Consider the following 24,484-nt stretch of genomic DNA (forward strand, 5'->3'; position numbering starts at 1 on the left):
GCCTTGAGCTGAAGAGCTGAGGGACAGCACTCAGGCCCAGAGTTCAAGCCCCATAAAACAAAAAAAAAAAAAAAAGGTAGGAACTAAAAGAAAACACATATCTCTCAGATATTACAGAATAGTCAATACCAAACATAAAACACATTTTCAAAAATTGTTTTGACAGTGTTTTTTTGTTTTGTTTTTGTCGGTCATGGAGCTTGAACTCTGGGCCTGGGTGTTGTCCCTGAGCTCTTCTACTCAAGGCCAGCACTCTACCACTTGAGCCACAGCTCCACTTCCTTGACAGTGTTATTTAAATATAACTTCGTTGTTATTATTATGCTGTTGTGCAGAGGGGTTACCCTTTCATAAGTCAGGTAATGAGTATGTTTCTTTAGTTGGACAATGCCACCCCTTCCTTCACTTTCCTTTAGTTCCCCCTCCCATCCCTGCCCACAGTTACATAGGTCATTTTCCACATGTGTATACAGAATAGAATGATTGCATTTGGTCACCCTCCCTCCCTTTCTGTTTTGACCCGCAGATGAACACTTCTAGCTGCACTGTAATATTACTCGAATCTGAGTTCTGATATAGAAATTATAAGGTGTAGAATGAGGAGAAGAGTTTCCTTTTCTATTTCTGAATGTGAAGCTTCTTCGGGTAACATTTAGTAAGAGATGAAGTTTGCATGTAGAGTGGGTATCCTCATAGAGGAGCTTGCCACCTTCCGGCTGCCCTGAGATATCACTGTAGGATAACACAAAATATTCACAGCTCTGAACTGGGGTCAGAAGGCCTTGGTTGGTAGACCAGCTGTGCTGTCACTGCAGTGCTGTCTGACAGAACTTCCGATGGCAAGTTTTACCTGTTGTATTGTTCCATCTGATAGTCACTAGCCCCATGTGCTTTTTGAAACTTCAGCTACGCTGATGATGCAGGGAATTACTTTTAAATTGTTTCACTGAAATTAATTTAAATTTAAATAGGCATGTGACGACTGGCAACATATAGTGCCGATGGCGACACACAATGTAGTGAATTATAACTATTGCTTTGTAAAGTGATATGGAAGTTTGTACCTCTTAAAATTTGTTTGAGAAGATTAAGAGGATAAAAGTTCAAGGGCAGTCCAGGCCAAAAAAAAGCCAGGTAGAGTGCATTCCCACGGCTTCAGCTAATGGAAGGTATAGGTAGGGTATGTAGGTAGGAGGATTGGGGTCAAAGGCAGGCCCTGGCCCTGTGAGACTTTATCCAAAAAGTAACTAGAGTAAAAATAAGTATCTGGGGTTGTGGCTTAAGTGGGGGAACACTTGCCAGCAAGTATGAGGCCCTCGGTTCAAACTGCCAAAGAAATTATTTGAAATTGAGGCTTTTTGTTGTTGTTGTCAGTTGTGGGGCCTGAACTCTGGACCTGGGCGCTGTCCCTCAGCTCTTCAGCTCAAGGCAAGCACTCTACCACTTGAGCCACAGCGTCACTTCCAGTTTTCTGATGGTTAATTGGAGATAAGAGTCTCACAGGCTTTTTCTGCCTGGGCTGGCTTTGAACCGTGATCCTCAGATCTCAACCTCTGGAGTAGTTAGGATTACAGGTGTGAGCTACTAGTGCCCCGTATAGGCATATTTAAATAAAACTTTTACACCAATTCTCTTTCCTTAGTAAGGGTTAGCAGTTTGGATATATTGTTGCATAATATACTGCATATCTGTGTGAATATATTTTCATGAGGTATATGTATTTATAATGTAAATATAATTATATCTTCTCTTTTATAACCTCTGTTCTCTTTTTAAAAAAAATTTTATTGTGAAAATACTGTATAGAGGGGTTACAATTACATGGGCAAGATAATGAGTACATTTCTTATCAAGCATTGTAGCCTCCTCCTTTGTTTTCCCTTCCCATTCCATCCTCCCCCCACCCCACCCCCAACCTCTATTCTCTTAATGTGTTGTTGTAATTGTTTGTTCCTTGGGAGTAACCCAAAATTCATATCATTTTGTAGGTGTACCATAACTTACCTAACCAATTATTTATTACTTTGGTTTTCTTTTGCTTTAACATGTATCTAATATCTTTGATTACTTTTCATGTATTTTCTTAGGCTGAATTCTTAGAAATGAACTTGGCAATTTCCTAGAAATGGATCAAGACTACAGGTTTAGAAGTTAGATATGTTTTGCCATTTACTCTCTAGAAAATTTGTACCTATTAAAATTGCACCAAGAGTACCATTTCTGTTTTATTGTTAGCACTGAGCATTGCTAGTTTTGGAAATAAAGGCCAAAATAAAAATTGGAAGCATATCTTTAAACACAAATTATTTGGATCAGATCCATATGTATTGGCAGAACTAATAACTTCATTTGTATGTTCTTTAGTGACAAGAATCATAATTTCCTATGTATGCAACATGGAGGAAAAGTCCCTTTGACTAAGACTATATAACCAGAATACCGAATTGATTTTTTTTCTATTCAAGCATAAAAAGCTGAAATTTGGGCTTCTTATGAAAAAATTATGTTTCTCTAAAGCTGAAAATTCAGGGTGTGTATATACATATACACACATATACCTATCTATTACACTAGGCTTTAAACGTACTTTAAGGAATTTTCAAGAATTTCAGTCATCTTAAGGGTTATTTGGTTTTTCATCCTGTGTGATGATATATGTATATGTTTGTGTTTGAACATGTGTTTGTATTTATATGGATATGTGACTATATCTATATAGATATGCATACATGCATATGCATAAAATGTGCATATATATGCTAATACTTTGGTGTACTAAAATGATCATTTCCTCTCCCTGTCTTTCCAAATAGATAATTCCTATATGGATAAAGATGAGTGTGGTTCATCCTCTGAAAGTGAAGATGAAGCACTGGGTAAATATCAAGAGGCCTTATCCAGAACGCACAATTCTAGACTGCCACTGGTTGACTCTAGACAGACAAACTATGGCTGGGAAACAAGGCAAAAATACAGTCCTTTATCGGCAGAGTATGATGGATACAGCAGTGAAGCATCAATAGATGAAGGTAAGCCAGCTTATTTTTTAATGACCATGATCAGATTATTTGAATCTCAAATCTAAGCATCTTTGGTTGAACAGTAAACAAGAGAGCATATGCAGTCAGTGAAGCCACATGTCTGGGAAGATAAATTCATTCAAAGTCAAAGTTTGGGTTGAAGCCAAAAATCAAAACTAGTTCCAAAACACTGAATGATTTAAATAATGTCATAATTGTAGCTCCTATTCCACAAGTGATATGTGAGCAATGTAAGCGAGTACAGAAAAAAAGCCGAGAACAGCAAAAAGCTTGAGCAGAAAAGATGAGTTCATTACAGGGTGAAAGATAAAGCTTCTGGGGCAGATGGACGGGAGCCAGAGCTGGTTTCCCAGTCTCACTGCCGTGGACTCTCACTTCATCCCCTGGGGATGATCTGGGTTCTGGGGGAAGCCTTGGTGCTTCACCTTTCCCAAGAAGGCCAGGAGCATGTCAGCTGGCTCCTGGTCTGGTGGGGGAACAAATAAGCTTTCAGAAATGAAGAGCCTTTGAACCCCTGGGGGAGGGAGCAGCACAATTGTCCTAAGATGATAATCCCACAGCTAGCTAGCTCACTGTCGAGGCTGCTGCATACAGGAGGTGACAGATGAGAAGCTGCTGTTCTCTCAGATGACATCAATCCCCAGATACCTTGTTAGGAGCTGATAGGGACTAAGGGTCACATTGTTGAAATCCAATATGTAAATGTATACGTCTTCATTCAATGTGGCCCCTAAATAACAGCCAAAGGCTTCACATGGCACACAGTGAAAGACAGAATTCTATTCTTTGTGTGAGAGAAATACTGTCCGAGGTAGGTTTATTGAGAACTGTGTTTCAAAAACAGTTTATTGGATTATCAAGGATTTCAATAATTCTAAGGATAATTCCATCTCTAATAGGTTTCCCTTTCTTTGCTGACATGGACTTTAGAACAAAACTTACATGGGAGGTACAAGTCCAGGTACATGTCCACATTTGTTTTTACATATTTCTGTAGTAGATATAAAAGGTTTACCACTAAAGCATATTTATTCCTACATTTAAGTACATTTCTCACTCAATAAAATGACATAACAATTATCTTTATACCATATATAAAAAGGACAATATATCACTTTTTATTATGTAAAATACCAACTATCCTTGATTTTATAGCTATGATTTGTGTTTTAGTGTCTATTACTATTGATGAATTAAAGTTTTACCCAGTATATAAGTTGTCAGTGGGCAAAATATCTATTTTTGTGTTTGGCTTCATACTAAAGATGATGCACTTTGTAAGATAAGAGAAACCTGATAGGGTTTTCATGAATACCAAATGGTATATGTAGTACAATTTTTAGAGGGTATTTGGCACCTACTAGGTAAGTGCAATCCAGTTGAAGATGAGACTAGTGAAAAGTGGGGTGATGATATTGAGCAGGTAATGAGCAGGTATGTGAGTCCTCAGTGTGAGATTGGTAACCATAGCTACAGATAGAGTTTAGGCATTGTCCCCATATGCACTCCTTTCTCCCTCCTTATGCTGTGTCCCTCTACTGTCTTGATTGTTCTTTCCCTGTAGTCTTGTTATTCTAGCACAGCCTAATAGTCTATAGGGAGAAAAGTGAGGAGGGAAGTATAATCTCTGTGGCTCTTCTGTTCTTGCCCTCACCTTTGCAACTGGTATGGGTATGAGAGTCAACTTCTCATTTTGTTCAACACACATGTTTAAGGCCTATCCTGAACTTTTCTATACATATCTGCCCTAAATTACTGGAGTAGATTGATTTCAGAGTAGATTGATTTCAGACATTCTCAAATTAGCTTTATATTAAACCTGCCTTATTCACAGGGTTATTATTACATGGCGTTTTGACCAACTGCTGGCAAAAATCAATCCATTAATGAATAAATCAAAAGAAATTGGGTTCTGTTTTTTAGCCAGTGGGAACGTACTGAAGGGTTTTTCAGCTAGAAATCATGAGCAGGGTGTGCTGTAGAAAGATGAATTTAGCATCAGGAGAATTATTGGAAAGGATATCAGTGATATCTTTGGAATAGTCTGTGAAAAATGATTTTTAAAAATGGAATTATAGTAGTGCCAATAGGAATATGTGAGGACAGGAGAGATAATGCTGGATTTGGGAACTGAATATGTTTTGAACATTAGAAAAATAGGAAAATCAAAGAAAGCACAGGTTTCCATCATGTACATGCAGGAGAATGTTGGAGTCAATCATATAAACATGAAATCTAGAGAGAATTTCTGGTTTTTTTTGTTATTGTTGTTGCTGTTGTTGGAAGTGGAGAGATGTTATACTTCATTTCTTACATGTGATAAAAATAGGATATTTAAGCATTTGGAAATGGTTATTGAACATGCAATCTTAAATAGGGTCAGGGAGAGAAGTTTTCAAATTACATGTACTTAGAGATAGAGAAGTGATAGTAGATTACATTGATAAAGATTGTCTATAGAGGAAATATTACATAAAGAGAAGAGATGACAAAAGAGATGGTAAAAGAAGACAATTAGACTTGTATTTTATTATCCACGAAAGGAGAATTTTAGGAGGGTATAGATATTAATGATTATGAGAATGCAGATGAACCCCTTTTTCCAATAAAGGTGAATCAATACCTTTAATTTGAAGTTCTAGCGAAATAGAGTAGTGAAGAAGCCAGATAAGTGTTATTAAGGGGAAAGTATATGTAAGATAATACCTTTTTTTTTCCTGTTTGTCATGGGGCTTGAGCTTAGGGAGTAGACGCTGTCCCTGAGCTTTTTTTGTTCAAGGCTAGCACTCTACCATTTTGAGCCACTATAAACTTCCATTTTTCTGGGGGTTAATTGGAGATAAGCATCTCATGGACTTTCCTGTCCGGCTGGCTTCCAATCTTGATTGTCAGATCTCAGCCTCCTGAGCAGCTAGGAAGTGAGCTAAAACTGTGGCTCTTCTGTTCTTGCCCTCACCTTTGCAACTGGTATGGGTATGAAAGCCAGCTTCTCATTTTGTTCAACATACATGTTTAAGGCCTATCCTGAACTTTTCTGTACATACCTGCCCTAAACTATTGGATAAACCACCAGAGTACATTGATTTCAGACATTCTCAAATTAGTTTTATATTAAACCTGCCTTATTCACAGCGTTATTATTACATGGAGTTTTGACCAACTGCTGGCAAAAATCAATCCATTAATGAATAAATCAAAAGAAATTAAGCACAACAGTCAGCTGCCAGCACGCAGCTCCTGCCGTATTTTGTTACCATGCCATATTTTGTTACCAAAGAAGTAAGTTGAAGGAATTTGTAAACCTGACAATCTACTTTCTTCTTCCCACCTACCAATAGTTATACTCCTCTGCATGTATGTAGGAAGGAGGAGAATTTATTTCCGATACACATTTGTACCAGCTGGTTGCACACCTGTGTAACTAGCCCTACATCAACACTTCACAGCATGAACTTCGACTATGTACTAAGAACTACCATAGACTAAGATCCTAATGTGTTCCTGATGTTTAGTTTCTTTGCACATTGTCACTACAATTCATTGTGGTAGGTGAGATTATCCCTCATTTTGCAGAAATAAAGACAGACCTTTGAATCAGTTAAGTTACTCCAAATTGTACTTTTCAGGTTCACTACAAAACTAACATTATTAGGTTCGGGCTACTCTACTGTCTTCCTAAGTTTATTTCATACAATGTGTTGCTTCCACTGGATGTTGTATTGCTACAAACATAGAAAACAAGTATTCTAGGAAAAAAGAAAAAAAGGGAGGGTGACATATTTGTTAATCATGTTTTCTCCTCTAGGTGGCCATATTAATCTTTTAGTTTATTTAAAAAATACAAAAAGTGTTATGTTTAAGAACTTTTTAGGAGAACTCATCATTAAAATGATGGTTATTTTAAGGAAATTTTTGAATACATTTTGCTCACAGTTTTATTTTTACCATGTCACTATAACCTGTCTTATTTTTAAAAAAACAATATCAATTATGATTTGTAGATAATCTTAAGTTGGTAAGCTAGACCAACCATTCTGGTTAGTTAATACTTTCCATTTTTACATTAGATGGAGAATCCTAATTAAGATCTTCATATGAAGATTGAATTTAGTCTTAAATTATTACAGCATCTTTTTATTATGTAGGGCTTTTCATTCTTAGTTTACAGAGATTGCAAAGCTATATTGTGTGTTATGCAAAGCTACATTATTAAAATTGTAAGATGTTATTTGGGGATCAAACACTATTAAGAATAATTTCCAGCCTCTCCTCTATCTTAAGGTATATAGACTACATATAGACTACATATATACAATGTATGCATTGATTTTCCCCTTATGGCTACACCAGAAGTCTCATACATTGATTTTTATGTTATCTTAAAATTAGGGCCACGAAAGCATAGTTCTCTGTTCCTGTAACACCTTATTTTTATTTTTATTAAAAATAGTTTTTTGGCTGGTCCTGAGGCTTGCACTCTGTGCTTGGGCTCTGTCCCCGAGCTTCTTTTGCTCAAGGGTAGCATTCTGCTCCTTGAGCCATAGTGCCACTTCTGGCTTTTTCTGAGTAGTTTATTGGAGATAAGAGTTTCATGGACTTTCTTGCTTGTGCTGGCTTTGAACCATGATCCTCAGATCTCAGCCCCTTGAGTAGGTAGGATTACAGGTGTGAGCCACTGGTGCCTAGAAATGCTTTATTTAAAAAAATAATGTGGTATTTAAGATAAATTCTTTGTTTAGTTCTATTTATGTTTATTTGAGCTGTTTCATAAAGGTTGATTTCCACAATTTCTTTTCTTTTTAATGTCATGGGGCTTGAACTCACAGCCTGGGCTCTGTCCCAGAGCTCCTTTGCTCAGGGACAGTGCTGTGCCACCTTGAGCCACAGCTCCACTTCCTATTTTTGAGTAGTTAATTGGAGATAACAGTTTCATAGGGACTTTTTTGCCCAGGATGGCTTTGAATTGTGATAGTCAGATCTCAGCCTCCCCCGAGTAGCTAGGGATGGCACACATGAGCCACCAGCACCAGACTCACAATTTCTTTTTGAAGAGGATAAGTACTTTGTTGTAAAATATGTTTAGGGACTTAAAACACTGAAAATTAAAGATAGTACACATTTTTGGTGTTTCTTTAATTTCAGATTTTTGTTCATTAGTATTTCTTCTGAAAAATTCTTTATGTCTGTGTGTTTTTAAATTATGACCAGTTTTCTTTGTGCCAGTATTGTTGGCTTGAACTCAGGGCCTAAGCGCTTTTCCTCGGCTTTTTGCTCAAGGCTGGTGCTCTACCGCTTGAACCACATTTCCACTTCTGGCTTTTTGGTAGTTAAGAGTCTCATGGGCTTTCCTGCTCAGACTGGCTTTGAGCTATGATCCTCAGATCCCAGTCTTTTGGATAGCTAGGTTTACAGATAAAAGCCACTGATGTCCAGCTAAATATGACCAATGTTAGAAGAAGTTTTTGATCTCGAAAATTTTTTACTGTATTTTGAAGATTTTTTATGTAATGAGATTGATTGCTCCCAATAGGGTAGAATTTTTTCTTTTTTCTTTCATTTCTTTTCTTTTTCTTTTTTTTTGGTTGGTTATGGGGCATGAACTTAGGCCTTGGTGCTGTTCCTGTGCTTTTCAGCTCAAGGCCAGCACTCTACCGTTTGAGCCACAGCACCACTTCCGGTTTTCTAGTGGTTTATTGGAGATAAGAGTCTCACAGACTTTCCTGCCCTGGCTGGCTTTGAACTCAGCCTCCTGAGTAGCTAGGATTATAGGCATGAGCCACCGGCACCCGGCTGAATTTTTTTTTCAACTTTATAGTTCTTTTCTTTTTTATTGGAGTAAAATATAGATAACATAAAACCATTGTAACCACTTTTAATATGCTCCATGAAGTATTTTCATACCATGGTATGGCAGTCACTGCTAAACATCTCTAGGACTTTTCATCATCCTAAACTGAAGCTCTGTAGTCATTAAAATGAGTAACTCTCAGCCTAGCACAGGTGACTCTCACCTATAATCCTAGCTACTCCATAAGCTGAGATCTGAGGATCATGGCTCGAAGCTAGCCCAGGCAGGAAAGTCCATGAGACTCTTATCTCCAGTTAACCACCAAAAAGCCAAAGTGATAGAGCTCAAGCGATAGAGCTTTATCCATGAGCAAAAAAGCTCAGGGACAGCTAGGCAGCTTTAGTCCTAGCTACTCATGAGGCTGAGATCTGAAGATGATGGTTAGAAGCTAGCCAGAGCAGAAAAGTCTGTGATACTCTTATCTCCAATAAATTACCAAAACTCCCCCCCCCAACAAAAACAAAAACCCAGTAGTGGAGTTGTGATTCAAGTGATAGAGGACCAGCCTTTATCACAAAGGAGCTCAAGGACAGTATCCATGTCCTGAGTTCAAGACCCAGGACTGGAAATTAAAAAAAAGTAACTTTATAACTCTATTCTACCCTTTGTCCTGATCACCAGCATTCTGCTTCCTGTCTCCCTTAGTTAGGTTATACTAGGTACTCACAAACATTATATCTGACTTTTTGTTTCTGGCTTATTTCACTAGGTATGATAGCTTCAAGTTTTATTACTGGTTTGTTGAGTAATTTTTTAATCATGAATGGGTGCTTAATTTTGTCAGATTTTTTGCCCCAATTGTAATGACCAGTTTTTGAGCTGTATTTGTGTTAGGTTTTGTAAGGTATTTTGTGACAAAATACCTTAGAAAAACAAGAGGAAGAAAGATTTATTTTGGCTCGTGGTTTCAGAGGTTCCAGTCCATGGGTGCCATTGCTATGGACCCATGCGGAGGTGAAGCATTCTGTGTGGAGGAGGTGGCTAGACAGAGGGGCTCACCTCATAGCAGCAAGAGGCAGAGAGCAAGCCCGGGAACAAGGTGCACCTCGTGGCCTGATTCCTGCAGCTAGGCCCAGTCTACAGCACATTCCCATAATGCTATCAAATTATAAGTCAATTAGTGGAGAAATCCACTTGATAAGGTCAGAGCTCCCAGGATCTGGTCACTTAACCACAGCTCATCAGTTGACAAGCCTTTAACATCAGCTTTCATGGTACATCCCATTCATCATAGTTTTTCATTCATTCTGTTGGTGTGGTTTATTAAACATCCTTAAATTCATAGAATAAATCCTACTTGTTCTTGGAGTGAAAAGCCTTTTATTATTCTGCTGAATTCAGATGACTAATATTTTATTAAATATTACTAATATTTTATTTATTTTGGCATCAGTATTCATAAAGGATATTTATCTCTAGTTTATTTTCTCCTTGTGGTGTCTTTGGTTTTGATAGCAAGGTAATATTGGCCTTACAGAATGAAGGCTGTTTGTTGTGAGAGTTTTTCATTACCTCCTACTCAATCAGAATTTCTCTTTTTTTTTCTGGTAGATTTCTTTTTTGTTGTTGTTGTTTTTTGTTTTTTTTGGGGGGGGGGTCCGGTTGTGGGGCCTGAACTCTGGGCCTGGGCTCTGTCCCTCATCTCTGCAGCTCAAGGCTAGCGCTCTACCACTTGAGCCACAGCGCCACTTCCGGCTTTTTTCTTTTTGCCTATGTGGTGCTGAGGAATCAAACCCAGGGCTTCAGGCATACAAGGCAAGCGCTCTACCACTGAACCACCTTCCCAGCCCCTAGATTTCTTGTTATTGTTGCTTGGAATTTTTTTTATAGGGTTTGAACTCAGGACTTTGTGTTTTGGGCATGGATCCTAGGCATTTTACTTTATTATTACTAGTAATAAAGCTCTTCTTTATCACAGGGTGTTGCATTCTGGTATGTACACCTATAAATACTGAGAGCCGGGTCAAAGAGACCATTCAAGGACTGCCTAGTATCCTTCAGGCTCAGGGATAGTAGAAAAACATACAAAATCTGGTTTTGCATAATAAACCAAATTCAATTTAAAAACACGTTCCTTAAGACCCAATAGCATAATAAAAATTGAGCTTAACCATAGAAGATAGCTCACCCATTTAGAATGTTCAATTTATGGATTCATGTACATCTGTGAAAATGGAGCCAGGTAACTTGAGGAGATGGGTAGGGCTGGAAGAGATGGCAGAAAACAATGGAAATGGCGACACTGATCCTGCGTACTTATAAACCAACATGTTGAATTGAAACCCCTTTGTACATCTGCTTAAAGATAATAAAAAATTAATGGAAAAAAGGAATGGAAGTTGAGTTAATTAGAGGATATTTTTATGGTAATATGACTTTAATATAAGATTCCACTGCTTTGGTAGCAGTAGGAGTAGAAAAGCTGGAGATATATTTTGAAACTAGAATCAACAAAATTTGAATTTAGTGTGGGGGCTGACACAAAGTAAGGAATCTAGGGTAGGTTTCCTAGGGATTTCATTAACATGATATGATGAAAATCATTATTAATCCATGTTAATGAACTCATTAACATGGTAAAATTAGCATAGGAATGCAGATTTTCTGGACATTCGTGACATCTTTGAGGTATCTACTTACAATATCAAGTTGACAATTCACCATGAAAATATGGTTATAAAAGGAAATCAATGGGCTGAAGACAGGAATTTGGGAATTGTAACCATGTAGTCACTATTTTAAAACCACATATAAAAGCTTCTAAAATGGTTTTTAAAAAAGTGAAATTTAATTCTTTCATGTAACTTAGACACCAACATATTTCTTTGATAAACGACAAAATCTTGTCAAACCACAATCCATTTATTCAAAGTAGTACTAAACACAAAGTAAGTTCTTCCCCTAAATTAATTAGATTTTTATAAAAAATATATAAGATAACTGGAATATAATTCATTTAATTTGGAGTTATTTAATTTTAGTTCCTTACCTTTCAAATAAACATGTCACCAGTGTGTAAGGTTAGTATACTTTACGCAAGGACACGTTCTTTCTCTATTCCCTTGTTGTTCTTCACTCAGATAACTTGAACTATGAGCTTTTTGAAGGAATATTCTTTCCTATGAGGTTAAGACTTTGAAAGCAGCTTTCCTCTAGCCATTTCTTGTCTCTGAAGTAGTAGTGTTATCTTAATAAACAAGGTGTGGGGGTGGGGAGAGGCTCTACTCCGCCAGTAGTTGCTGCCTGCAGGTGTGGAAATTAATACTTAAAAAATCAATACATGTTTGTAAAAATTAAACATACCATTAGATATAAATATTTCCAGGTGGAAAAAAAGGGAAAGTATAGTATGAATTACTGGGATCGATTCATTCATAAATGTACATACTTTTTCTTTCTTTTTTTTCTTTTCACCATCCTGGAGCTTGAACTCCTGATCTGGGCTCTCTGTCCCTTAGCTTCTTTTTTTGCTCAAGGCTAGTAGTGTTCTACCACCTTAGCCATAGTGCTGCTTCTGGCCTTTCCTGAGTAGTTGATTGGAGATGAGAGACAGATGGACTTTCCTCAGATCTCAGCCTCCTGAGTAGCTAGGACTATAAGTGTCAACCACTGGCACCTGGACGACATGTTCTTTGTTTCGTTTTGTTTTTTCATAGGAAAACTTTTGTAACACATGTAAAAAGTTAAATTATGAATTGAAAAAGATTTTAATCAAGTGAAATGCAAATTCTTGTCTTCCTTTACCACAGTGAAGCAGCATTTTGGAGATATATTTCTTCATGATTAATAACCACCTTTTCATATAAAATTTTAGCCAAAATGAGTGAAATTCTATTATATTAAACCAAAGTAGATTTTGTAAATCTTTGGGAGATATTTTATATTTCTTATTTCTTTTCTATGTGACTTTAGAACTAAGTTGAGTAAATTCAATAGTTTCGTTAATTCTTAAATATTAAATTTTATTGTATGTTTATTTGTCCTTGGGAAACTTATTTCTGTCTTGATTATATTTACTAATATAAATTACATATTACAAAATATTGCTAGATTTTTTTCCTTTTTTACTGTTATCATTAGGGATTTGTACAAAGGGGCTTTAATTCCATGACTCAGGTAATGAGTGCAATTCTTCTTGGACAATGTGTTAATAATTCTTTTTTTTTAATAAAGAAAGCCCTTTGTTTCCATTTCCTTGAGTTCATTTGGATAAATATTATTTTATATGATCAGATGCACAGAGGCATTGTGCCCTTGTGCTCCTCTCCTAAGAATGAATAATACTTAGTAATTGCTAAGCACATAGCTTTTTGTTTGTTTTTGTTGCAGTGTTAGGCATTGAACCTAGGTTCTCATGAAAGGTAGGCAGCCTACTTTGTCACTGAGCCACATTCTCAGCCTCTTAATTTTTTTTTTTTTTTTGGCGGTTGTGGGGCTTGAACTCTGGGCCTGGGCGCTTGTCCCTCAGCTCTTCAGCTCAAGGCGAGCGCTCTACCACTTGAGCTACAGCACCACTTCCGGTTTTCTAGTTGTTTATTGGAGATAGGAGTCTCACGGTCTCTCCTGCCCGGGCTGGCTTTGAACCGCGATCCTCAGATCTCAGCCTCCTGAGTAGCTAGGATTACAGGTGTGAGCCACCGGTGCCCGGCTCAGCCTCTTAATTTTAAACACATTTTTCACTAAATACTTTTTAAAATAATTTTACTGAGACATATACATATATATTTAAATTTTTATTGCAAAGGTGATGTCCAGAGGGGTTACAGTTACATAAGTCAGGGGAAAAGTATATTTCCTTTTGAACAGTGTTCCCCCCCTCCTTTGTTCTCTCCCAGATTTTCCCCTTCCATCTCTCCTCCCTCAAGTTGTATAGTTCATTTCCAACATAGTGTCTAGTGAGTATCACTGCTCAATTGGTTTATGTTTTTTCCCACCATTTTTGAGTTTCCCCTTCCCCTTCCCAAATTGGATAAACTTATATACAAAACAAAGGGAATAAACAAGAGAAAAAAGGAAGGAAAGAAAAAATGAACTGCAAACAGTACAATAAGAAACCTCTTGTTTGCATTTCTTGGAATTCATTTCGAGAAGAATCATTTTATATGGTCATATGCACATAGCTATTGAGCCCTTGTGATCCTCTCCTAAGAATATCCTCCTTTGGCCTCACTGTGGGAATGTTTATAGTACTGTTTGATTAGTCATGTCCAAGTGTAATTATATGTCTTTTGCTATCCATTGGGTTTACTTGTAGATTTATAGGCACATTCTATTATTACAAATGAGATAATTTGTACACTGCTACTAGAGCTTGAAATCAGGGGTTTAGGGTTTTTGCTTATAACTCATACTTTCTTTCTTGAGCCATGTCTCCAGTTCTGGCTTTTTGCTGGTTAATTAGACATCAGAAGATTTATCTTCCTGGGCTGCCTTCAAATTCTGATTTTCAGATATCAGTCTCCTGAATAACTAGGATTATGCATGTAAGCCACCAGCATCTAGCTTAACTGAGTTATATTTTATAGATATAATTTAGTTGAAGTAAGTTGTAACTTTCCTACATGGCATTGTTGCCTTAAATTATTTTTGAAACATTGTTATTCACTAGTCATTTACAGTTATTTCCCATTCCCATGTTCAGCCTCAGACAGCTGTACTTCTGCTTGGCATACATTTACTGACGATGGACATTTCACATAATTGGAGTGATATGCTTGCTGTATCTGGCTTCCACGTTGGTTTGAAACTGCTTCATGAGTGGCTCTGTGGTTTCTTGGTAGGTTTTGCTATAAAAGCAAGAAAAATGGAGAGACTAAGGATAAGAATGGGGAAATAGAGTTGTCTAGCACTTCCTTCTCTTGTCTGTTTAAACAAGTTACATTCTATCTGAATGAAAGGTTTTGTAGTTAGCAAGCTTACTTGAAAAAATTGAGTTAATCATATTGATAGTTGGAATCACAAGATGAAAAATAAACTGAAGTATGAAGCATCTAATTAACCTTTCCTTGTATTCCCACAGTTTAACACCTTCTCTAAGCAGCCAATCTGCCTGGCCATCATGGTTCCTAAACTTTCTTCCTTTTTGATAAATATGCTCCAGATTGGATCATTGGGCCCTCTTTCTGTTTAGCTTAGCATTTCAAGGCCAAAGTTAAGGCCAACTTTTGCCATGTGAATTTCTTTTCAATACTCTCACAGATTGACCTTTCTATTCCCATAATATCAGCAGCCCTCATTGGCTTGAAGTGTTTGTTTTATGCCATACATTAGCTTATTTCACCTCACTTCATTGTAAATGCCCAGTCTCTGCATGGTGTTCAATTGGTTCAAATTTAATATGTCAATCATTGTTTTATTTAACTGCAACAAACTCATGAACTTGATTTTCCTAATTTACAAGCTCTTTTGATTCCTCACTTTTGGACTTCTTGAGTTTAATTTTTTAATGTGCTTTGTTTTCCCTCATTTTGCATTCATCCTGATTCACCCACAAAATGGAATAATAGATTATTCATGTTTGACAGTTAGCTCTCCTCCTACTTCCCTATAACTTGACAACCGGATCCATCACATATGTAGGTTTCTTGTGACTATTTCAGGACAAAGAATATAATATATAGAATACACATGCTTGCCATGCATGTCTATTCCCATGGAAGCTTTTAATTAGGTTGTGTATTAACACCTGTATCTATAACAGGTAATAGTGATATTTAGAGATGATAGATTTATTCAGTTGTATCATCATATTGAATGGGAGTTGTTGAGGGACTTTCATTATTTTTGGAATAGCAAAATGGAGGGAAGAGTCCTCTCTTTCCATGCTGCCAACCCCAAATCATGAGCTAAAGCTCCTGACCATCGGGATCATAGCCTTCTCTAAGTATTTATAGCCCATGTTAGTTTCCTTGCCTCCAAATGTTGTTTCAGTTGCTATGATAAATTGCTATCCCATTTTGAACAGGAAATAAAAGGGGAAGGAGAAGAAAAATTGAAAAGTTGGGAGTTGATTTGTTTGTTAACAGTTCTCTTGCCCCATTCACACTGCTCAGTGGGCACTGGAAATTCTCAGAGGACATAGAAATGGTTATTTTTGAGGCTTGGTATAGAAGAACATGGAAAATAGGGGAGGAAGTTGGAGTTGTGGGACTGACCAGGTAACCAGCAAATGAGGGGGAGGTGCTCCAGCCTCATTAGACAACTGGGAGCATGCACTGCTGCTCGCTGGAGGCTTGGTTCCTCTTGTGTTCCGTGGTGACTAAGGAGAAACTGATCATCTCCCACAGGAACCACTGCCTGTTGTGAAGAAACCATCATGTCAGCCAACTCTCTCACTGGCTCTCTCAGCCAACCAGACTAGAATGAGGTTGGGGTAGCTTCTTACCACCTGTAGGCATCCAGGAAGGCCAACACAGAAAATTTTGTTTTTCCTTTTCTTTACCCCTATACATCAGAATAATCAGAGATAGAAGAAGGTGACCCAGCTCTAAATCACCAAGGAACTAGAACAGAGGGAGGATTACTAATGTCGACTGCAGGCTTAAAGTATGGCTTAAGTGGTAGAGTGCCAGCCAAGCAACTTGTGCAAAGCCCTGAATTCAAACTCCAGTACTGACCCAAAGAAAGAAAGAAAGAAAAAAGGAGGGAAGGAAGGAAGAAAGAATGGAAGAAAGGAAGGAAGGAAGGAAGGAAAAGAAACTACATACCTCACTAAGTTTTCCACCCAACGTTTCATGAACTTAGTTGGTTTGAGAAGGAAATAAAAGCTAATCCTGCCAATGGCACTTGCTGTATAATAGCACTGCTTTAATCTCTTACTTATGTTAGCTCATTTAAAGCTTGGGAAAATTTATGAGCTATGTATGGACTATTAGTAACGCTGTCCTACAAATTAGAACCTTTGGCTATAGACATGAGATTTGGGTTCTTCCTGGGAATGGAATTTTAAAATGTACCAGTTTGAGATCATTTACTAACAGAAAAGGGCTAGGAATGGATGAACTCTGCCTTAATATCTAATTTAATACAGCATGAGGGAAATTCAATATCATAAAACTAAATTATAGCAATTAGAGTAGAAGTTAGGCTGCTTTATGTTCTACTCCACTGAGCTGACTTTAGTAAATTCCTTAGTATGATTAAACTCAATTCTAGTTTTAGTATACTTACAAATATATGTAATTCTTATAAACATATAGTATACATATAAACATATATAATCATATATAATCAAGTACCAGCTGTATTATATTCTGTAATCAATGAAGATCATCATTGGACTTATGTACATGGTATGTTAGCATGTTGGTAATTAAGACTTCATAAGTTCATCCTTGCTAGTGTAAGGAAAATGATTCATAAAGAACACATACATATTGATATATGTGTATAAATAATGCTGTTTTCTAGCTCATGTATTAGAGTTACATTAATTCCTAATTAGTAAGTGTTCATGTAAATAATTCTTTAAATTATTTTATTATTAAATTGTCCAAATGTATGCGACCAAAACATTTTTTTAATGTAATAGTTGTACATATTTTGTAGAACATAGTAATAGTCCAGTATTTGTGTATAGCATGTGCAGATCAAATCAAGATGATTAACTTCCAGCTCTATCATTATTTTGTGTTTGGAGCCTTTAAGCTTCTCCCACTAGTTATTTATAAAACACATAGCAGGTTCTTGTGAATTGTAGCTCCCCCCCCCCCCCCCCCCCCCCCGCTGCCGCCTTGGTGAATACTACAGTTGCTTGTTTCCGTGTTTGGGTCCCAAACCTCCCACCATCCTCCTTCCCAGCCTCTAGTAATCACAACAGTATAAGTAATTCTCAATAGTGTCACCCTTACCTACTCATGCAGAGACTCTGTAATCCTCTGCATTTCCCTGCCCTTCTGTTTCCGGGAGCTCTCAAGGGCTGTCATGTAGTCACTTACAAATTAGACCTGACTACTACTCTGTTTTTGACCTCTGTTCCAAACTTTTCTTTTGGTCAGTTCTGCCACCCAAGACATAACGAACACTCATCTAAACTGCGCTAATTGGACTCTGCCACTATGACCTTCCGTTATTACTGTAACTTAGTAGTCTGGTTCCTTTGCAAGAGAATTCTCCCTTCGTATTAGACTTAATTAGGGGAATTCTCTTCAGAGTTAATGGGTTCAAAGGTCATAACTGGATTCCTTGGGTAACCAGAGTTTAAAGAGCGTTCATGATGGCTTTCTTCTGAGGAGTACATATGTTCCCAAAAGCATTTTGCAGGATGGAATCATGACTAGCCATCATCTTGCACCAAGGGCCACGATTTTTCTGAACCTAGATTCTGTAGATCCTGACTGCTTTCCATGACAGATACCCCTTTCCTTCTGGAGCCTGAAGAAGTTCATTGCTTCTTTTCAGAAATGTAGATTGTTTCATTCACTTCAACCTGTAATATACCAGATCTTTGGTCTTCTTAGGATATTTTCCCTCAAGCCTTCTTATCCTCTCATATAAATAAGTGGATGCAAGTAAATCTGCTGGGAGGTAGTGGAGTGAAATTTTGAAGGTGTCATCTTAAGTCAGTGTGTGAGATTTATCTAAATAGCAAGCCTACCTTCAACATGTACTGCATCAATATTATCACTGAAACCGTATGCAACTTTGTTTTCCTCTTTCCTTAGACCTGCTTATGGTAATGGTTAAAGCAACCTTGTGTGCTGCTAGTCTGTAATCAGAAGCCATGTGACAGGCGCCACTGCTACCTCCTATAAACTGTTTCTATGGAAATGACACTGGTTATCTGCTTCCTTTTGCAAAGGTTAGGCAATATGGCTTACGGTCCATTTCAGCTGCTATATTCTGGAGCTCCTATGTTACTAAGTAGAACTGTTAAAGTCTTATTTTGCTGCTTTTATAATTTCCAATATAATATATAAAGTTAATTACAGAAGATAAACTTGGTAATTTACATTATCTAATCTTCCTAAACCTTATCATTAGTCTCTTCCAAAGCATATGAAAGTAATGTGCTTTTTGGACATTGGCAGTGTACTATAGATATTTGTATATGAAAACTCTGAGCTCTCATAGAGAATATAAACTATTTCTTGGTTGAAGTTGTGGACAAGAAATATCAACGTGTGAAGGTGATTGCTTCTTTAATGAGATGGAAAAAGCATAATTCATTGCAATGGTTCATGCTTTTAACTGCTAACAGATATGGCTTATATTTTTAGGGCAGTTTTCTACTTGCTGCCACTAGAACAATTTTGAAGTTTTGTGCATCAGTGTTTTTAAGCTTTAATTCATAATTCATTCTTGCAAAATTTACTTTCCTATTATTTTTTTACAGAGCATATATTGAACCAATTTGACCAACAGAGTTATCTGTAAGCTCCTAATTAAATCCAGGTCTTAAATGATAACGATACCTTAGATTTTGCTACTTTGTCATCTGAACATGTGTTTTCCCTGTCTTTGTAAGAAAAGTGAAAAAGGTCCTTTCTGTACCTGAACTAAACTCTGTCCTTCTGAATGGATTTCCTGGGCTGTCACTGGTTCCCAGTGGGCTGTGTTTCATCGCCTCACAAACCATTGAATCCTTTCTTTCTACCCCATTAACTTTATCTTTCATATTACTGCACCTTGACATTAATGGACTGTCAGTAGAGAGGAGATTATATTTATAATATTATGCTTGTAATATTGAATAGAACTAATATGAAATTTTCCTAATTGAGTTGGGTTGCATGAGCAATGTTGCTCTTATCTAGAAAATAAAGGATGAGCTAAATCTGAAGCCTCTGGGAAGAACAGTCAAAAGATACATGTATCCTTGCTTATAAGAGATATAATCCAGCAGCTAATCGATTATGGGTCAAGTCATAATTCAAGTTATTGGTAGACATTTTATGTTTTGAGTAGCCTCCAAAATAGACCTTTCTAGACTGTGACCCATTTGACTTTCTTTTTCTTTTAAAAGCAGGTATCTATTGTAAAGACAACAAGAGAGAAATTACACTAAATATTCAGCACTGCATCTTGAGGTGCTTAGCCAATTAACTTCAGTTTGATAGATTCAGGCTTTTTCAAACATGTTAGTTACAAAAGTTCAGTTATGGAGTTTATAGTTGAGGGCCTTGAATAAAACTAACTTTATGATATTTGTAACCTGAATTTAAGTGTAAAAGAAATCCCAACTCACAGTATAATTAGAGCTTTGATTTTATAATTTTATGTACATTTTGGATGTTGGCAAAATTTCATGTAATGTATTATTATGTTGTGAACTTTGCTGTTTGAATCTTATTCCACTTGGTTTCTTCACTATTTAGAATTAATTTTCTAAGACTACTGTAGCTGTCATATTTATTTTTCAATTATCTTTTTGTTCAGTAGCGTAAAGATCTACAGTAGCTTTGCATTTTTTGCATTCTGTTGCAAAAAGTATCAATTTGTCATATAAAAAGAAAAATTAGATGTACTTTATTCATGTTAAAGTCACACCCAAGCTTTTTAAAGGCGGCTTTGACTTAGAGTTGCAAGCCTGAGGATATTGATTTGAATTATGCATGACTGTCTGGTGTGTGGTTGCATTAGCCTGCTGGATGGGTAATGTAAACATGTTCTGAATTTTAAGCACATGACAGTATATGAGTGGCAGGTTAAAAATAGAACTAATAACCAAGTGCATATTTGGGAATTTTACTCTTCCAGAATGATACTATACAGAGATGATCTCTGCAAATGGTTGAATATAAATAAAATAACTTGTTTTCTGTCCTACGAATATAAAAGATACAATTGGATAAACGTACTAGGTCAGTGATTTTTAAAAATTTTTTCGAATTTGTGAGAGAAAACAAACATGGTAATGTACAAATGGGTAAGGATTACCTTTTGCAGATTACTAGTTGATTGCAGAGGCATCTAAAACAGTAGTTAATCAATAAGCAGCAGTTGTTGATGTTCCTTATACCACCATGAATTGTAGTGAGTACAACAAACATTTCAAGTTACAAATGAAATTTGACATCCTTGTCACACAAAATCCTATACGTTTTGCTGCAATTTCAAATTGGAAAAAAAAATCAAGTTTCTAAGTACAGTTGTTATCTTTGGCATTTTTATTTTATCTTATTTTACTTATTTATTTTTGTAGTACTGAGTAAGGTTTGTTTACGTGTGTGTGTGCGCGCACGCACGTGTATACTGGTACTGGGGCTTGAGCTCTGACTTAGCTTTTTCATTCACAGCTGATCTCTGACTCAGCTTTTTCATTTACAGTTGACACTCTACCACTTGAGCCATGCCTCTACTTACAACTTTTTGCTGTTTAATTGGAGAGGAGAGTCTCTTGGTTTTGTGCCAGGTAGCTCCAAACTGTAGTTCTCAAATCTTAGTCTCCTGAGGAGCTACTATTAGAGGCATGAACCACAGGTGCCCAGCTAATTTATATTTCTGAGCATACAATTCCCTTGAAATTAAAATATTTAATTTTGAAATGGTAGCTAGCTGTAGAGCTTGATATTTAATTTTATAGGTTTTTCTACTGTATGTATTTACATGTGATATGTTCATAATATGCGTATTTGTGACTTAGTAAATTTGACCTATCTTTCTTTTTAACTGACAGTATTTTTCATATTGATTAAGACTTCTTGTATGTTAGCAATACTAATTTTTGTTGTATGAAGAATATTAGTCTTTGTTTGGCGCTTAAAATATTTTCTAGTTATTTTTATGTTATTAATAGTGACTGCCAATTTAGACTTTTAATATTGTCTGAGATTTTTTAATTTTGTAAAAAATTTATGGCTTCCAGTCTTCATAGCACATTAGGAGAGAAGTTTTCTGTTTTGAGGTTTGGAAATATTTTTCATATTTTCTTATATTTTTATATTTATACATTTATAAAACATATTTTATATATATTATATGTTATGGTTTCAGTTTTGCCCTGTAAATCTTGCTCTGATCTATTTTAATATAATGAACAAAATGATCTCAAGATCTAGCTTTCTTTTCCAAATTGTTAGCCATTTGTCACTACATTATTTATGGGAAAATCTTAAGTTTTTAAGTCACTGACTTGAAGTATTTATTGCTTTTGTCATGTGCTAAATCCAATTTGTGAACCTCTGACTATTTCTGAACTTCATTGTATTCTCTATTCTTCATTGTGTTATGGCGTCTAATATTGTAACATTTTTGTTAGTTTTTAGTGGTTATGTGCATTAATTATTTCAGATGAACTTTAGAACAGTTCTACTATAATGGAGATCACAATGAACTCATATTGAATGTTTCCTGATAACCTTTTCATGCTAATTTTGATACCAATGTGAAGTTTTACAGTGCTTCTTTATATTTCAAAATGTCTTTTAGTTTTTCCCCCCATCATGTCTATTTTACACTTTAGCAGTCAAATAATTTTCCTATGCCTTTGCTGCTTTCTTCCGTTGGCCTCAGCTGGCCTTAGCAATCACCTTTTTTGTTGGCCTCAGCTGGCCTTAGCAATCACCCTTTTTGTTGTGTTGTTGTTGGTCTTAATTCCTTCCTTTTCTTTTTTTTTTGGGGGGGGTCCAGTCGTGGGGCCTAAACTCTGGGCCTGGGCGCTGTCCCTCAGCTCTTCAGCTCAAGGCTAGCGCTCTACCACTTGAGCCACAGCGCCACTTCTGGCTTTTTTCTTTTTGCTTATGTGGTGCTGAGGAATCGAACCCAGGGCCTCAGACATGCAAGGCAAGCGCTCTACCACTGAGCCACCTTCCCAGCCCAATTCCTTCCTTTTCATGATTCACTTCTGCTCTTAGAAACACTGACTCTTCTTTGGGGGCATTTTTCAGCATTTTCTTTTAAGAGCTCTGCTCAATTGAGATTTAATAGCCTCCTAATCTTTTTTGGTTACTCCGTGCTGATACTCTCTTTCCTTATCTTAGGAATTTATGTCAAGATTTCATTCTTGTTTGTTTGTTGGTGGTATTGAGGTATTGAACTAAGGGCCTCATTAGGCAAAGCTTTATCACCGTGACCACACATGGCCAATTTTGTTTTGTAGGTTATGTTTCTAATATGGTCTTCTGATTTTTTTCCCCTGAGCCCACCTAAACTCAGTCCTCCTATTTATACCTCTCATGTGGCTGGGATGACAAGTATACATGACCATGCCCAGCTTACTAAATGAGATGGGGTCTTGCTTTGTGTTCCAATGGACTGGAATGGCCATCTCTCCAATCTCTGCTTCCTGAGTAGATGGGATTCCAGGTGAGAGCTAGTGTACCTGTCCTCATTCTTTTTAATCTCTTCTTTGTTATTCTTAGTTGTGGCAAATATGCAAAAGAATAAGATGTATCTCCTTAGTCATTTTTTTGGGGGGGTCCGGTTGTGGGGCCTGAACTCTGGGCCTGGGTGCTGTCCCTCAGCTCTTCAGCTCAAGGCTAGCACTCTAGCTCTTGAGCCACAGCGCCACTTCCGGCTTTTTTCTTTTTGCTTATGTGATGCTGAGGAATTGAACCCAGGGCCTCATGCATGCAAGGCAAGTGCTCTACCACTGAGCCACCTTCCCAGCCCTCCTTAGTCAGTTTTAAGTGTACAGTTCTTTGGTATGAAGTGTATTTACAATAGTGTGCAGTCATCATTGTTGTTCATTTCCAGAACTTTTCTGTCTTCACAGACTCTTGACCCATTTAAAAGAAAACAAAACAAAACAAAAACTCTTGTGACTCCAGTGGTAGGATGAAAAAACACCCAGGCCAAGCCCTAGAACCAGCACCAAAAAATAAATAGCTGAATAAAAAATAATAAGTCAACCCTACTTTCTCCTCTTAGTCCTTGGTTACTCCTGTTCCACTTTCTATCTCTGAATTTGCCTAGAATATGTGAGTAGAATCATATAGTGTATGTCCTTTCATATCAGATACTTAGCATAATGTCTTCAAGGCTTGTCCATATTGTTATATTCCATCTTTAGTTCTCTTTGTGTCTGAACAATATTGTAGTGCATGTACACCACATTTTGCTTGTTTATTCCCCCCAAGATGCAAGTTGGGTTGTGAACAGCACAGGAGTGGGCACCTGTGCCCAAGCATAATCTCTGCTTCCCCCCCCCCCCGCCATTTTTGGCTGTTGTTTTATTTTCCATAGAGCCATTTTAATGGTATAAAATAACAGCTATCTATGGTTTTAATATGCATACACTAATGTTAAATTACTATAATGTTAAATGTCTTCACGTGCTTATTGACCATTTCTGTTTCTTCTTTGGAGAGATGGCTCTTTTACTTTTTGTTTCCTTTCTTTTATTATTATTTTTTTTTCTGGTACTGGAATCTGAACTCAGGCCTCATATCACTTGACTTTGAGCTTTGCCTTAACTTTCAGCTTTTTGCTGGTTGGAGATAAAAGCCTTGAGGATGTTTCTGCCCAGAGTGGCTCCAAACCATTCATCTCACCCTCTTTAGTAGCTAGAAAGATAGATATGAACCACTAGGGCCAGGTAAGGTGACGTTTTTGACCTGGATTCTTTTGAATCACTTGGTATTTTTTCATATTCTGTAGGTTGTCTTTTCTCTATTTTGATAAAGCCTATGTGTGTGTTTGTGTGTTTTTTTGTATG

The 24,484-nt window shown here is 36.9% G+C and overlaps 1 protein-coding gene across 2 annotated transcripts in view; it reads left to right on the forward strand.

Moving 5' to 3' along the window:
- Syt14 (synaptotagmin XIV) overlaps nucleotides 1–24,484 on the forward strand; it is a 125,447-nt gene that overhangs the window by 40,726 nt on the left and 60,237 nt on the right. For both annotated transcript variants that reach the window (XM_013015152.1, XM_013015151.1), the window contains exon 3: nucleotides 2,814–3,029. In XM_013015152.1, coding sequence (XP_012870606.1) covers nucleotides 2,814–3,029 — 216 coding nt within the window. The remainder of the gene's footprint in view (nucleotides 1–2,813; nucleotides 3,030–24,484) is intronic.

The sequence above is a fragment of the Dipodomys ordii genome, unplaced genomic scaffold (assembly GCF_000151885.1).
Source record: "Dipodomys ordii isolate 6190 unplaced genomic scaffold, Dord_2.0 Scaffold26, whole genome shotgun sequence".
NCBI classification, from domain to species: Eukaryota; Metazoa; Chordata; class Mammalia; order Rodentia; family Heteromyidae; genus Dipodomys; species Dipodomys ordii.